The sequence below is a fragment of the Heterodontus francisci genome, chromosome 19 (genome assembly GCF_036365525.1).
Source record: "Heterodontus francisci isolate sHetFra1 chromosome 19, sHetFra1.hap1, whole genome shotgun sequence".
Lineage (NCBI taxonomy): Eukaryota > Metazoa > Chordata > Chondrichthyes > Heterodontiformes > Heterodontidae > Heterodontus > Heterodontus francisci.
Window position 1 is genome coordinate 42,475,055 of NC_090389.1, and position 16,449 is coordinate 42,491,503.

Here is a 16,449-nt window from a genome sequence, read left to right on the forward strand (position 1 = left end):
TCTGTTATATGTTACCATTGACCTCGTCTTCTTATCGCAGGCTCTAATGGGCTTCAGACAAATTGATGTCATTGATATGGATACAATAGATGTTTCTAATCTGAACAGGCAATTTTTATTTAGGTAAGTAATTATATGTGGTTGGATTATTAATTTTGCCATTACAATTTCTGAGTTAAGTCCTGAGCATTGCAGTTTGGATAGAAAATGCTCTTAAGTGCACATTGTAAAGAATTTTAGTATTTTTTAAGAAGCTAGTATAATTATTTGTATAGATGTACCATTGTCAATTTTCTGCAATGAAAGAATTTTTTTGTTCCGAGACACATGTTGTGAGTGCAGCATTGTATATTTTAAAAGGCCAGTTACAAAAGCTTAATTTATAAAATATCCATTTAAAATTTAAATGTTTTGTTGAATTTATTTCAAATGCCTCAATGGTTAAGGATTTGACATATGCAAAGAATTCTATATTCATTTGATTTCTGCATGGAGTGACTGGACTGTACTGGAGAGTCCATGATATCCAAAGCTGGGTGGGACATAGCCTGAAGCTGACTGCTTTTGTAATTAAATGATTGCGGAATCTGCATGTGCTAATCTTTTACAATATTGGAACTTTTAATTTGGCTGTTTGCCTCAGTCATGAACTCCAAATGTAGTTTGATTAGTTGACGTGTAATGATTTTCTGTTATAAAAATAGTACCATAAACATTCTTAGTAAGTGATTTTGTTTTCAACAGACCAAAAGATGTTGGACGGCCAAAAGCAGAAGTAGCTGCTGAGTTCATTAACAGTCGAATTCCAGGTTGCAATGTAGTTCCGTATCCTTTATCAAATAATTTTATTGATGCAGTAAGATGAAATTGATCTGAAAATCAGGTTGCTTTTAGGTACTGCTCATCTCTAGAGTTTGGTACTAGATTTTTAAGATCTTATTCCATACTATGGATTTTTTTGCAAAGTAACTGAGCTTTTCTAAAATTTGGTGCAATTGTTTGTTGCCCTGAGTTCTCCACATTTAACAGCAGTGTTGTAGGGAGACACTTGAAATCTGCATTTCACACTTATAATATAAGATGACTTGCTGTTGTATCAGTAATTTCTTTAAGTTATTGTTTTGCTTTGTTTTTCTTTGCTGCAGCTGATTCTTTTTGTCCTTTTTCAATCTGTTTCTCCTCTCCAATATAATCTGTGTCTATATGTACATTTATATACCAGACTTATTGGTTGGTCAGCGAAGGAGCTCTTCTAATGCTTAGTCTGGGTGGATGCTATGTCTGCTCTGGGTGTCATGCTGTACTTGCTGATTGTAATTAAGATACTGTGTTCTGTTACGACCGACCGCTCCAGTCAAAGCCCCCAAACAAAATATACGATTCTAATTGTGGTTAGGAGAAACGCACTGTTAATTCAATCCTGTCCCTCCATAGATCGCCTAACGTATCATCTTAAACTTTCCAAATTAAGGAAAGACCCAGCCAAATTGTACCATCTATTATCCCCCAAATGAGGCTAACCAAACCAGGTGTCTTTAAATCAACAAATTAACTGTTCAATTAGAAAAACGAAATTCGTAAACACTACTAAGTTATGAACAGCATTTAAAATAGAAAAAAATCGGAGTCCTTGCAAATTTATGCTCCTGCCGGAGGTGGAAGAAGGTCCAAGGTTGCTTGAAGTCCTCACGGCCATCTGTAGAACAGTCTAATTCCAGCAGCAAGTGATGCTTTCCTTCTCCAGCGATGAATTTCAACAATTAACAGCTTGCAAACACTTTTAATAGAATCAATCTGGCTTTTGAATTTTTGAGGGATAAAAGATTGTCGCAGTTTAAGTTCCCTTCCTTCAGTTTAAATTATCAGAGATCTCTGATTTGGCTTGATTTTTTTTTTAGAATTTTGAGAGAAGAATAATGAATAAACAGACTAAATTATCTTCCTTCAGTTTAAATGGGCTGAGAGCCGCCTTTCAGGTGCTAACACACGGCTGTCTGTCTGTGTCCTCTGTTAGAATAGACTGTTTGCACTATAAGCTAGTTCAAAATTAAATTCTAACAAATGTGTGTCTCGATGCTGAGTCCGAATGGCTATATCCAAGGCAACGAGAATGCATTCTTTGACTCAATCTTTACAGCCTGCTGCCATAAAGCAATATGGCTCTTTTTCCAGCTTTAAAGGCACACCACATTCTTCCCAGAAAAAAAACGACAGGATCATAACAGTTCCACCACAGCATTGCAAGTTACAGTTGGAAAGTGCAATATTGCATGAGTGCCAAATGCAAAGCAACTACAAGGTGCAGCATTTCAATGTGATTCACGTAATTTCCCTCCCTGTTTATCCATGGTAGGCGTAATCATATACCACAGAGTGTAATGGCCCCTGAGTTCATGGTTAATTTGTCTCTTAACTGGCGTAAAACTGCAATTATTGAGCACCAAATCTCATCTTTGAGACAGAAGTTGTTGAACAAGGGAGCAATGATGTAAACTTTGCTCAAGATATCGGGTGTCTGATCCAGTGAGACGCCCTCGGCAGAGGATCTGTGATGACTGTGAGCAGGGTAAGCAGCAGGGTGGTAATCAGATTCAAGAATCCTCAGCCATGCAGAAAAAGCAGGAAGTAAAAAACAGGAACTATAAATAACATTTAAATCATTGTACAGGAAGCGAAATGAAGATTGGGACATATACAATGGCCTGGATTTTGCAGTAGTAATGACGCCGAAACTCCATGTTGGACGTCATTACACCTCTGAAATTAACAATCACTTCTGATATTTACAATTGCGCACGTAAATGTGGAAATCCAGACGTTGCTGGAATCTCCATAGGGTGCGTTGTTGCACTCTGCGAGGACTTCAATTAGAAATCACTGAACTGCTGAAACTTGCCCTTTTACGCAACTAGTTGCTTTGTAAAAATGTTTCAAAAAGTTGTACCTTGTTGAATGAGGTGTGATTGGGTTTTTAACCGCATGCTGAGTTCATAATTACTGTGGAAAAACCCCTCTGGGCCTGAAAAACTAATTTTATATTTGTAGAATGTCCAATTGCTGCATGATAAGTTCCACATTTTTAACATTTTTTAAAGGATTGATATTTCAGCTTCTACCTTAGTCCCAGGTATATGTCCCAACTATGTTGCTCTTCTCAAATTAAATTAAAATGAGAAGGATGATCAGTGCATTTTACTTTCTGTTTTGATGGCAGATATTGCAGTGTGATTAGCTGACTGCGTTGCTTGATGACATCACCATTGCTGGATGCCAGGAGATCCCCTTACTTGACGCCAAATTCAAACTGGCAGGAAAGGGAAAATCCTTTGGCAGCTTTCTTCGAGGTCAGCAGTGAGTACTGTTGCTTCATTGTTGACCGCAAAATCCAGACCTTTGAATTAAGTGGGAGACATGAGAAACATTTTTAAAAATTAATTTTAATTAAAAATGTGCAACATTAATCTTGCTCAGGAATGCGACTCCACACTTGTAAAACTAATTTATCAGGGCCAAAGAGGCGGTTCAGCAGGATTTTTTTAATTGGTTCTCAGGCTGTGGATGTTGCTGGCATGGTCAGCATTTATTGGCCATCCCTAACTGCCATTCAAAAAGGTGTAAGTGAGCCGCCGCCTTGAACTGTTGCAGCCCATGTGGTGAAGGTACACCCACAGTGCTCTGTTAGGGAAGAAGTTTCACGATTTTAACCCAGCATTGATGAAGGAATGGCAATATATTTCCAAGTTGGGATGGTGTGTGACTTGGAGGAAACTTGGAAGTGGTGGTGTTCCCATGCTCTTGCTGTCCTTCAAAGCAGTAAAGATCGCCTGTTTGGGAGGTGCTATCGAAGAAGCCTTGGTGAGTTACTGCAGTGCTTCTTATTGATGGTCATTTATGGTGTAGAAGATGGCCATTTGGCCCATCAAGTCCACGCCAGCTTTCCACGGAACAATCCAGTCAGTCCCACTCCCCCACTCGATCTCCATAGCCTTGCAGGTTTATTTCCTTCAAGTGCCCATCCAGTTTCCTTTTGAAATCATTGATTGTTTCCGCTTCCACCATCCTCATGGCAGCGAGTTCCAGGTCATTACCACCCGCTGTGTAAAAAAAGTTCTTCCTCATATTTCCCCTTGCATTTGCTGCCCAAAACCTTCAATCTGTGATCCTTGCAGGTTGCACATTGCAGCCTTGGTGCATCGGTGGTGGAGGATGGGGTGCCAGGCAAGTGGAGAGTATTCCATCGCACTCTTGATTTGTGCCTTGTGGATGGTGGAAAGACTTTGAGGAGTCAGGAGGTGAATCACTTGCAGCTGCAGAATTCCCAGCTTCTGATTTGCTCTTGTAACCATAGTATGTATATGGGTTGATGCAGTTAAGTTTCTGGTCATTGGTCACCCCAGTATGTTGTTGATGGGAGATTTGCCGATGTTAATGCCATTGCATGTCATGGGAGGTAGTTAGACTGTCTTTTCTTGGAAATGGTCATTTCCTGGCACTTGTGTGGCACGAATGTTACTTGCCACTTATCATCCCAAGCCTGAATGTTGTTCAGGTCTTGCTGCATGGGTGTCCAAGCTGAGAAATTGTGAATGAAACTGAACACTCTGCAATCATTAGCAAACATGCCCAATTCTGACCTTATGTTGGAAGGAAGGTTATTTATGAAGCAGCTGAAGATGGATATCCTAGGACACTATCCTGAGGAACTCCTGCAGTGAAACCCTGGGGCTGAGATGATTAACAACCACAACCACCTTCCTTTGTGCTAGGCATGACTCCAACCACCGGAGAGTTACCCCTGCATTCCCATTGATTTCAATTTTGCTCGTGTTCCTTGATGCCAGACTCGGTCAAGTGCTGCTTTGATGTCAAGGACAGTCACTGTCACCTCTGGAGTTCAGCTGTTTTGTCCATGTTTGGACCAAGGCTGTAATGAGCTCTAAAGCGAAGTGATTCTGGTGGAACCCAAACTGAACATCAGTGAACAGGTTATTGTTGAGTAAGTACTGCTTGATAGCGCGGTCAATGACATTTTCCATCACTTTTCTGATGATTGAGTGGATGCTGATGCGTGGTAATTGGTCGGATTTGATTTGTTCTGCTTTTTATGAACAGGATGTACCTGGGTAATTTTCACCTTGTTGGGTAGATGCCAGTGTTGTAGCTTGGCTAGAAGAACAATTAGTTCTGGAGTACAAGTCTTCAGTACTATAGCCAAGATGTTGTAAGGGCCCATTGCCTTTGCTGTATCCATTGCGCATATCTGTTTCTTGATTTTTTTTTTTATTTCCAAAATATACTTTATTCATAAAAGTCTGTAAAAATTACATTGCCAAACAGTTTCCAAACAGCACCAAAAAATACAAACATTGCAAGGGAGATCAGTTTCCTTCAATACTGTCATGAGTTTCTTCCCAACCCTTCCGTTTCACAATTGTCATGTCAATTACAGTTTTACATTTACAGCAATTGAGAATATTAACGATACAGTTCGAGGGGTTTCCCATGGATCCAGCCCCTCAGTCCAGCTTGGTGGGGGAACCTTACACTGTGGTCTTTCCCACTTGAGCCTTTGCTGCGGCTGCCCCAAGCTTTAGTGCGTCCCTCAGCACGTAGTCCTGGACCTTGGAATGTGCCAGTCTGCAACATTCGGTGGTGGACAACTCTTTGCGCTGGAAGACCAGCAAGTTTCGGGCAGACCAAAGGGCGTCTTTCACCGAATTGATAGTCCTCCAGCAGCAGTTGATGTTTGTCTCGGTGTGCGTCCCTGGGAACAGCCCGTAGAGCACAGACTCCTGTGTTACAGAGCTGCTTGGGATGAACCTTGACAAAAACCACTGCATCTCTTTCCACACCTGCTTTGCAAAGGCACATTCCAGGAGGAGGTGGGCGACCGTCTCTTCCCCACCACAGCCAACGCGGGGGCACTGTGCGGAGGGGGCGAGACTTCGGGTGTGCATGAAGGATCTGACGGGGAGGGCCCTTCTCACCACCAGCCAAGCTACGTCTTGGTGCTTGTTTGAAAGTTCTGGTGATGAGGCATTCCGCCAAATGACTTTGACGGTCTGCTCGGGGAACCATCCGACAGGATCCACCGTTTCCTTTTCCCGTAGGGCCTTGAGGACATTCCGTGCAGACCACTGCCTGATGGACCGGTGGTCAAAGGTGTTTTCCCGCAGAAACTGCTCCACGAAGGATAGGTGGTACGGCGCCGCCCAACTGCATGGTGCGTTCTGCGGCAATGTGACCAGGCCCATCCTTCGCAACACCGGGGACAGATAGAAGCTCAGCACGTAGTGACACTTGGAGTTTGCGTACTGGGGATCGACACATAGCTTGATGCAGCCGCACACGAAGGTGGTCATCAGGATGAGGGCCACGTTGGGTACATTTTTCCCGCCCATGTCCAGAGATTTGAACATCGTGTCCCTCCGGACCCGGTCCATTTTGGATCCCCAGACGAAGCGGAAAATGGCTCGGGTGACTGCCACGGCGCAGGAGTGGGGTATGGGCCAGACCTGCGCCACGTAGAGCAACAACGTGAGCGCCTCGCACCTGATGACCAGGTTCTTACCCACAATGGAGAGAGATCGCTGCCCCCACATGCCCAACTTTTGTCGTACCTTGGCTACTCGCTCCTCCCATGTTTTGGTGCACGCCCCGGCCCTTCCGAACCATATCCCCAGCACCTTCAGGTAATCTGACCTGACGGTGAAGGGGACAAAGGATCGGTCAGCCCAGTTGCCAAAGAACATGGCCTCGCTCTTGCCGTGGTTAACTTTGGCTCCCGAGGCCAGTTCGAACTGGTCGCAGATGCTCATCAGTCTGCGCACGGACAGTGGATCCGAGCAGAAGACGGCGACGTCATCCATGTACAGGGAGGTTTTGACCTGAGTGACTCCGCTGCCTGGGATTGTCACCCCTCTTATGCTCGCATCCTTCCTAATAGACTCAGCAAAGGGTTCAATACAGCAAACAAACAAGACCGGGGACAGAGGACAGCCCTGTCTGACTCCAGATTTGATTGGGAAACTTTCAGATTCCCACCCGTTGATTGACACTGCGCTACTGATGTTTGTGTAGAGCAGTTGGATCCAATTGCAGATTCCCTCCCCAAACCCCATTTTGGAAAGCACGTCCATTATGTAGGTGTGCGATATCCTGTCAAAAGCCTTCTCCTGGTCCAGGCTGATGAGGCAGGTGTCCACCCTCCTGTCCCGTACGTAGGCGATCGTATCCCTGAGTAGCGCGAGACTATCGGAGATCTTCCTGCCGGGTACAGTACAGGTCTGATCGGGGTGAATCACCAACTCCAGAGCAGACTTGACTCGACTGGCTATGACTTTGGACAGAATCTTGTAATCAACATTAAGCAGTGAGATGGGCCGCCAATTTCTGATTTCTGCCCTCTCCCCCTTCTGCTTGTAAATGAGGGTGATGATGCCTTTTCTCATGGATTCTGACATGCTGCCGGCCAGGAGCATACTCTCGTATACTTCCAGCAGGTCCGGGCCGACCCAGTCCCACAGGGCCGAGTACAACTCGACCGGTAAGCCGTCGCTCCCGGGGGTTTTACTCGTCTCGAAAGACTCGACGGCCTGTGTCAGCTCGTCCAGAATTAGCGGCTTGTCCAGTCTCTCCCTCCTGCTGTCATCTAGGACCTCTGTGATAGATGACAGGAAGGACTGGGAGGCTCTGCTGTCTGTGGGCTTCGCGTCATACAGCCCAGCATAAAAGGATTTGCTGATCCTTAGTATGTCGGACTGCGAAGACGTTACCGAGCCATCTTCTTCCTTCAGGCTGCTGATAACAGAGCTCTCTCTGTGTACCTTTTGGAAGAAGTAACGCGAGCACGTCTCATCCTGCTCGATGGAGCGGACTCTGGACCGGAAGATGATCTTGGAGGCCTCCTTGGCAAAGAGCGAGGCCTGCTGGCTCTTCACCTCTTGGAGGTCCTCCTTGACCTCGACCCCCATTGACTGCAACCGGAGTAGATTTTGCATAATTTTCTGGAGTCGGGACAGTTCCCTCTGTCTCTCTCTCGCCTTCTGAACACCTTTGTGGATGAAGAACCTCTTGATGTTCTCCTTTATCGCTTCCCACCAGTGAACTGGAGACTCAAAGAGGGGTTTCACGGTCCTCCAACCTTTGTAATCCCTTTTGAGTTCCTCAACGTTCTCTGGGGTCAGCAGTGTCGCATTGAGCTTCCACGTCCCTCTGCCAACCCGCTGGTCGTCCTGCAAGTTACAGTCGGCCAGTAAGAGGCAGTGGTCGGAGAAGAACACCGGCTTGACGTCAGTGGATCCGACCGTGACAGCACGGGACACAAACAGGAAGTCAATCCTGGAACGGGCAGACCTGTCCGATCTTGACCATGTGTATCTGCGCTGCGCTCCGTCTGCAGGTTTGCTGAAGACGTCGTGCAGTTTGGCATCCTTAACTGTTTCTATTAGGAATCTGGACGTAGCGTCCAGTTTGCTGTCGTCACTGCCGGATCGTCCAGCCGCATCGATGATGCAGTTGAAGTCACCGCCCAGGATGACCGGCCTGGACGTTGCCAGCAGCAGTGGGAGCTGCTGGAAGACGGTCAGCCGCTCGCTGCGTTGTACCGGGGCGTACACGTTGATCAACCGGAGCGGAGCGTTGTTGTACATCACGTCTGCTACGAGGAGGCGGCCGCCCACCACCTCCTTAACTTCGGAGATGGTGAAGTTACCTCCCCGCAGCAGAATACCCAGGCCGGAGGAACGGCAGTCATTACCCCCCGACCAGATCGATGGCCCGTGGGACCACCATCGCGACCACTGCCTGTAGGTGCTGAGGTGTGGTATTCCACACTCCTGCAGAAACAGTAGGTCAGCTTTGACCTTGGCAAGGTAATCCAAGGTTGAAACACATCGCGTAGTAGATTTAATGCTACGCACATTAATGGAAGCAATTCTTACACCCATTTTTTACTAAAAATTAGTTGTTGCTTCCCATACCATTTGTCCTCGCTAGTCCCAGTCCTTCCCCTTCGGGATGTTCCTGCATACCCATCGTATGCGCAAGCAGTTTCACGTTGGTTGGGCTCAGAAACCCCTCCTGATTTTTCATGCAGGGTTTGTGCCGCTCGGGTGACATCGGGGGGGTCTTGTAGGCAGAGAGGATTGGGTTGTCCTCAGCTGCTTCCATCTGTTCCTCCTCGAAAACATCACAGCTCCCGGTCTCCCGGAGCCCAGGTGCGCCAGACGTGTCTTTGCTCCCGGTGTCGCAGAGCTGAGATGCGTTGGCCACTTCGTTACGTGTGGGGCATTGGGGTTGGGGCACGCCGGGCCCATCACAGCTTCCAGTGCCCGGGGGCTGGGATGCTTTATCATCCATCTCGGAGTTCTGCCGCCTCTTTTGAAGGGGCTGTCGTTCCAGCATTTCCCCGTCCAGTGAAGAGGAGTTGTTGCAGTCTGATTCAGAAGAGAGCCTCCTCTTGCCACTGGTTTGGGTGGTGGCTTTGGGATGTTTTTTCTTTGTGGTTTTCCTCTGGACCACTTGCCACTGACCTGTTTGTCCATCTGCTGCCTCCTCCTCCATTGATTCTGTCTGTGGAGGAGGGGTTTCCGGGCGCTGGGTAGGTGCTGGGTCGTTGGTTTCAGCCGCCTCCCCTTCCTTCTCAGGTTGAAATTCCTCACTGCGGAGAAGGGTGCTGGTCTCCTTTCGAACAGCGGACGCCTTCGTCGAACCTTCTCCCGGCCTTTCCTTGGACCTTGCCGCCTGAGCATAGCTGAGGCAACGTTTGGGACAAGTCTTGTAGAGATGGCCTGCTGCACCGCACAAGTTGCAACACTTAGTCTGCTTACAGTCCCTGGTCTGATGGCCTTCCTCCTTGCAGTTCTTGCAAACAACCGTGCTGCAGTTGGCTGCCATGTGACCAGATTTGCCACAGCATATCTGTTTCTTGATATTGCACGGAGTGAAATAAATTGGCTGAAGACTGGTACCTGGGATGCTGGAGACCTCGGGAGGAGGCTGAGATGGATCATCCTCTTGGCGCTTCTGGCTTCAGCCTTGCCTTTTGCACTTGTGCTGGGCTCTGTCTTCATCAGAAATTGGGATATTCTTGGATTCTTCTCCTATTAGTTGTTCAATTGGCCAGCACCATTCAAGAGCGGATATGGCAAGACTGTGGAACTTTGATCCGTTGGTTGCGGGATCACTTGGCTGTCTATAACCTGTTGTTTAGCATGTATGTAGCCCTGTGTTGTAGCTTCACCAGATTGGCATCTTGTTTTTAGGTACACTGGTGCTGCTCCTGGCATGCTTTTCTGCACTCCTTATTGAACCAAGGTTGGTTCTATTCTAAAGGATGTGATAAATGGACACTTGGATAATAATCTGATTGCGCATAGTCAACATGGATTTATGAATGGGAACTCATGTTTGACGAACCCGTTGGAGTTTTTTGAGGATGTTACTAACAGAATTGATAATGGGGAGTCGGTGGACGTAGTACAATTGGATTTTCAGAAGGCTTTTGATAAAGTCCCTTGCTGGAGGTTGGTTAGCAAAATTTAAAGCACATGGGATAGGAGGTAATATACTGGCATGGATTCAGGATTGGGTAGCAGAGAGTAGGAATAAAAGGGTCATTCTCGCATTGGCAGGCTGTGACTAGTGGGGTACCGCAAGGTTCAGTACTTGGGTCGCAGCTGTTCACAATATATATCAATGATTTGGATGTGGGGACCAAATGTAATATTTTCAAGTTCGTGGGTAACACAAAACTAGGGAATGTGTGATGTGAGGAAGATGCAAAGCAGCTTCAAAGAGATTTGGACAGACTTAGTGAGTAGGCAAGAAGATGGCAGATAAAATATAATGTGGAAAAATGAGAGGTTATCCACTTTGTTAGGAGGAATAGATGTGCAGAGTATTTCTTAAATGGTAAGAGATTAGAAAGTGTAGATATACAAAGGGTGCTAGGTGTCCTCATCACTAAGTCACTGAAAGCTAGCATGCAGGTGCAGCAAACAATTAGGGAGGCTAATGGTATGTTAGCCTTTATTGCAAGAGGACTTGAGTGCAGGAGTAATGAAGTCTTGCTTCAATTGTATAGAACCTTGATTAGATCGCACCTGGAGTACTCTGTGCAGTTTTGGTCACCTTACCTTAGGAAGGATATTATTGCCATAGAGGGAGTGCAACAAAGGTTCACCAGACTTGCTCCTGGGGTGGCTGCACTGACCTATAAAGAGAGATTGGGGCAACTGGGTCTGTATTCTCTAGATTTTCGAAGAATGAGAGGTGATCTCATTGAAACCTACGAAACACTTAAAGGGATTGACAGGGTAGATGCAGCTAAGATGTTTCCCCTGGTTGAGGATTCTAGAACCAGAGGACACAATTTCAAAATAAGGGGGAAGCCACTTAAGACCGAGATGAGAAATTTCTTTACTCAGGGTTGTGAATCTTTGGAATTCTCTACCCCAGAGGACTGTGGAAGCTCAGTCATTGAGTATGTTTAAAGCAGAGATTGACAGATTTCTAAATACAAATGACATAAAGGGATATAGGGATAATGTTTGAAAAAGGCATTGAAGTGGATAATCAGCCATGATCATATTGAATGCCGGAGCAGGTTCAATGGACTGAATGGCCTACTCCTGTTCCTATGTCCCTGGCTTGATGGTAATGGTAGAGTGAGGGCTGTGCTAGACTACAAAGTTACTTTTAATGGTAGAATACAATTCTGCTGCTGCTGATTACCCACAGATGTTCTATTTTGAGCTTGATAGCTCTTCTCTGAATCTATCCCATTCAACATTGAAGCCCCCCTCCACCAAAAGTATATTCTATGCCCTTGCTGCTTTCAGTGCTTCTTGCAAGTGATGAACACGTACTGATTCATCCTCTGAGGGAGGGCAGTAGGTGGCATTCAGCAGGAGATTTCCTTGCCCATGTTTGACCTGATGCCAAAAGACATCATGGGGTCTAGAGTCAATGTTGAGGACTCGGGGCCACTCCCTTCCTACTGTGTACCACTGTAGTGTCACATCTGGTTGGTCTGTCCTTCCAGTGATAGAGGGCATAGCCGGTGATAGAGGGCATTGGGATGGTTCTGTAATTTTTGAGTAGTCTGTGGGACAGCTCTCCCAATTTTGACACAAGACCCCAAATATTAGTGAGGAGGACTTTGCAAGGTTGACTGGGCAGGGTGTGCCTTTGTCATGTTCGAGTCTGATGCTTAGGTCGATAAAGGTGGTCTGTCCGATTTTCATTATGATTATAGTTTCTCATGGTGGTTTGATACAATTGATACAAATGGCTTGGTAAGCCATTTCAGAGGGCATTGAAGTGTCAGATATAGACCAGACTGTGTAAGGATGGCACATTTCCCTCCCTAAAAGACATTAATGAGCCAGATGGGTATTTACGATAATTGTGTAGTTTCATGGTTGCTGTTATTGTGTTGGCATCCTTCCATCTGCGAAAGATGATGGACACGCAGCAAACAATCCACTTAGGTGGGGTGTCTTCTCCTGGTGCACCTTTGTAGATGGCTGTGAAGGCCAATCCTTGAAAGGCAGGTTATGCCACGTGCTGCACATGAAGCTGCCAAGTGACGCTGTGAGTTGTTGTTTTTGACGTTGGTGCCTGTTGCCAAGCTGTTTAGCAACTGGTCATTGTGGTCGTGCACACCAGTTCACAGGATATGTCGCCATTTCCCTCTTTCGCCAGCTAGTGACTCCCAAGTGCAATAGTCGACATTTAGGTCCTTCATATCACGCTTTGCAAGCATCCTTGAAGCTGGTTGTCTGGCCACGGCTACCTCACCATACAGAAGGTCCTTGGGTGTGTGACCGTCTTCCATCCTGCGGACCTGTCTGATCCACCGAAGCCGCCTCTGTTTGATTAGTGCCAATGTACTTTGTTGAATGATAATTTTCTTGAATCCACTGACTGGAAATCAGAATTTATATATTTTTTTAAAAGGACATTTAAAAAAAAAAACAGATGAAAGGATGACTTTGCTGGCCAGCTTAAGATGGCTACCTAATTTGCAACGCTGTGTCCTACACTGCAATGCTTGTGAGGAGGGAGAAGAAATGTCTGCTCATGCCCCAGCAAGTTTAAAAGAACTACCTGTTCTTTTTAGCAAGAGAGAAATACTGCTAACTGCTATGTTTGAATGACTGAGTGTCATGTGACAAGCCCCTCCCCATCTGTGGTTTTAGACTTGTGCCTTTCTGCAGCAGAGAGGGGAGAAGCAACTGACCTCGGACACGTGCAGACCCAAGTGGCAAGTGTGTCTGTCTCTCTCACACTCTCACTCTCTCCATTCCAGCTTGAAAGCTTTCACATCCTGCCTGTTGATTGATCACCTTTGCATACTCTGGCTACAATCAGAAACCCCATTAGAGGACGTCATCGGCATCGCTGTCTCCAAGCGAGCCACCGAACCAGTCATTTACCTGTTCAAACTGAAAGCCTCAGGACCACTGAATTCAGTCAGAAGCCAGCCAAATCACCAAATGCCACAGACTGGATACCCTTTTTTATGGACTCTAACTCAACCAATCTACCTTTCTCCACTCTAACCTAGTTGTGTGTGTGTAAACCTCCAGAGTGTGTGTGTGCCTGAAAGTTGGCGTGTTTATTATTTTTATTAGTTCAGTTTAGGTACAACAAAGTTGAACCCTTTCTTTGTTAACTCAAGAAAACCTGGCCGATTGGTTCTTGTTATCATAGCAAGTAAGTAATCAAACACCTACTGAATTGACCAGTACATCCACATTCAGAAAGAATTAAACCTGTTGTGGTCAAATAAGGAGAGAGAAAAGAGGAAAGCCATTTGACCCTTCCTCACTTGAACATAGCACAGGCCTTATAAACCATCAGCTTGATCCTAAGGGTCAGCTTGGTGTTAAAGCATGTGCGTTTCGCAAGTCGGCCAAAGGTGGTCGGTGCTTTCCCTATGTATCGAGCTCTGCATCAAGGGACAGATTGTATTTCACTGTGGACCCAAGGTAGCAGAATTTGCTAACCACTTCCAGTGGGGTGTTATTTGGTGTAATCAGGAGTGGCGATGCAACAACTTTTCCCATGACCACGATTTTCTTGATGCTTATAGTCGAGAACAAGTTATAGGCACAGAAGCGACAGTCCACAAGTCTTTGAGGCTGAGTTTCTGTGTGAGCGACTAGCTTGATGTGTTTTTGTCTTTGCTTTCGGCCTTGATAGGTTGTAGAGCTTGCCGTCTGACCTAGTGTGCAAGTAGACTCCTTCCATATCTGCGGGGAAGGCCGAAGGTCAGGAGCATGGTGAAGAAGATGCCAAACAGAGTTGGGGCTAGGACATGATCCTGTTTCACTCCATTTTTCACTCCGAAACTGTCGGAAGTGGAGCCATCAAACTGTACAGTGCAGTGCCTGTTGTCATGGAAGGAGCGGATGAGGCTGAGGTGCTTCGGTGGACAGTCAGTTTAGCATAAGGGTTATGTTACTCGACAAGTAATTATTGCTTATTACAACAGTTAAAAACTCAGTTGCCTTAGCCCTAACCTGTTCGTCCATCTTGTGTATGAGACTAGTGGATAATTACCTGAAGTTCATGCCATTAGACTGATTTCTGCACAGATTCCATTGGCGAAATCTGCAATGTTAATTTCCATCATTTGTTTAATTAAATGCAGGTAGAGGGTGTTAATTAAGGTTTTACTTGAGCACTTATAAGGAGACACTTACTGAGACTGACGGAGATTTTGAGTAAGGAGCTACATGTTTGTAATGCTTTTTACTCTGTACAGTAAATGTATCACTGTGTAAAGATTGGCTCCTGCATCATTCTTCAACAAGCTTTCTGGAATTTAACATGCAACAGCGCAACCTATAGAGGAGCAGGGTATCACTGACAGCCACTTCTGGATTTCTGTGTTTAACTGCACATATGTAGACAACAGAAATAAAAACAAGAAATGCTGGAAATACTCAGCAGGTCGGGTAGCATCAGTGGAGAGAGAAGCAGAGTTAACCTTTCAGGTCAGTGACCCTTCATCAGAACTGACAAATATTAGAAATGTAAAAGGTTTTAAGCAAGTAAAGTGGGGCGGGGCAAGAGATAAGAAAAGAGAAGGTGTTGATAGGACAAGACAACTGAAGCTGCTGTTGGTTACTCTGATATTGGCAAGCGCTGACAGCCTTGCCATTAGTACGGCAAAATCTGAGGCACTGTCATTGTATTCCAACTTAGTGGAATAGTAAGATATTACAGCACAAATTATTTTCTGCTACATTGAAGATTGCTCCTGGATTCCAACAGAAAAAGGCTACTTACATTTGAAAATCCTAAGAGGAAACTACAAAATTGAATATTGTTCAGCTAAGAATTTCAGTAAAGGGAAACTGCATTTTAACATATATTTTTTCTGTCCTGGAAAGAGGGAACAGTCGATAAGCAGCTGAAGAGGTAGTGCAGGTGACACTATTAACCCTGGTCTTATTCATGAGGCCCCTTATATGTATGTGTATATATGTTATGATCCCTGTGGAGACTACCAACAATCGAAAAGACCTCCATTTAGGAAACCAAAAAACAGACAACATTTCACTTTTACAAATATAACTTTTAACACTCAACCCAAGACCAACATAAACATGAATTAACAGCTAAATCACAGTTGATATTTCTCTTAAAGGTTACTCATTAACTATCAGATGCAACATGGGTAAATCTCAAGTCCTTTGACAATCCTTTCAGAAAAATGGTGCAGAACAGTCCCAAAGTCCTTCGGGTCTTTGAACATTTCAAGTAGATATCCAGATCCTGTCGTCTCAAGATTCAAACACTGGCTTCCACTCGATGGCCGTTCCTCTGCAATCCCAACCCTACCGATATCATCTCCAACAAAACTGCGCACCCTTCTGGCACTTCTGTGGTTTTGCTCACAATAGCCCTGGTGGTGTAACCTCATTGGTCTTGCCTTATGTAACTTTTTAGGTCACCGGAAACAATGGTAGCAACTTTTATTTTCCAAAGGGTAGCTCCCAGAAAACGGGTTCAGTTCAGCAGCTCTGGGAAACTTTTAAAACAACACAGTTTTGCAGTCTCTTTAAACAACTACTGTCCCAGCTTTTTCATCTGGCTTCTTATGAAACACACACAGCCTTCTTGCTGGCTTAAAACTCCGTAGAGTTTTCTTGAAACTGAAATGTACCCTCCCAGTCACTTCCTTGGTTTTAAAAAGAAAGCAATTTTTTCCTCAATGACGGGACTGTCTAACCTGGTTTTATCTTAAAGAACCTGGAAAATTCCCAACCTTAAATTAGGAACCATCTCACAAACACAAGATCTACTGCATCACAATATAGCTGAGCAGCATTGTTAAGGGCACTTGTGTTTGTATGAAGCTGAGCCAAACCAGAAACCTAGGTTTTGTGTTTGTCCCCAAGATTAGCTTTCGACCACATATCTGCTCTCACC

General features: G+C 45.3%; 1 protein-coding gene across 3 annotated transcripts in view; it reads left to right on the forward strand.

Moving 5' to 3' along the window:
• Positions 1–16,449, forward strand: part of uba3 (ubiquitin-like modifier activating enzyme 3) — a 68,362-nt gene that overhangs the window by 15,544 nt on the left and 36,369 nt on the right. For all 3 annotated transcript variants that reach the window (XM_068051544.1, XM_068051545.1, XM_068051546.1), the window contains 2 exons: positions 41–123; positions 745–825. In XM_068051544.1, the coding sequence (XP_067907645.1) occupies positions 41–123; positions 745–825 (164 nt within the window). The remainder of the gene's footprint in view (positions 1–40; positions 124–744; positions 826–16,449) is intronic.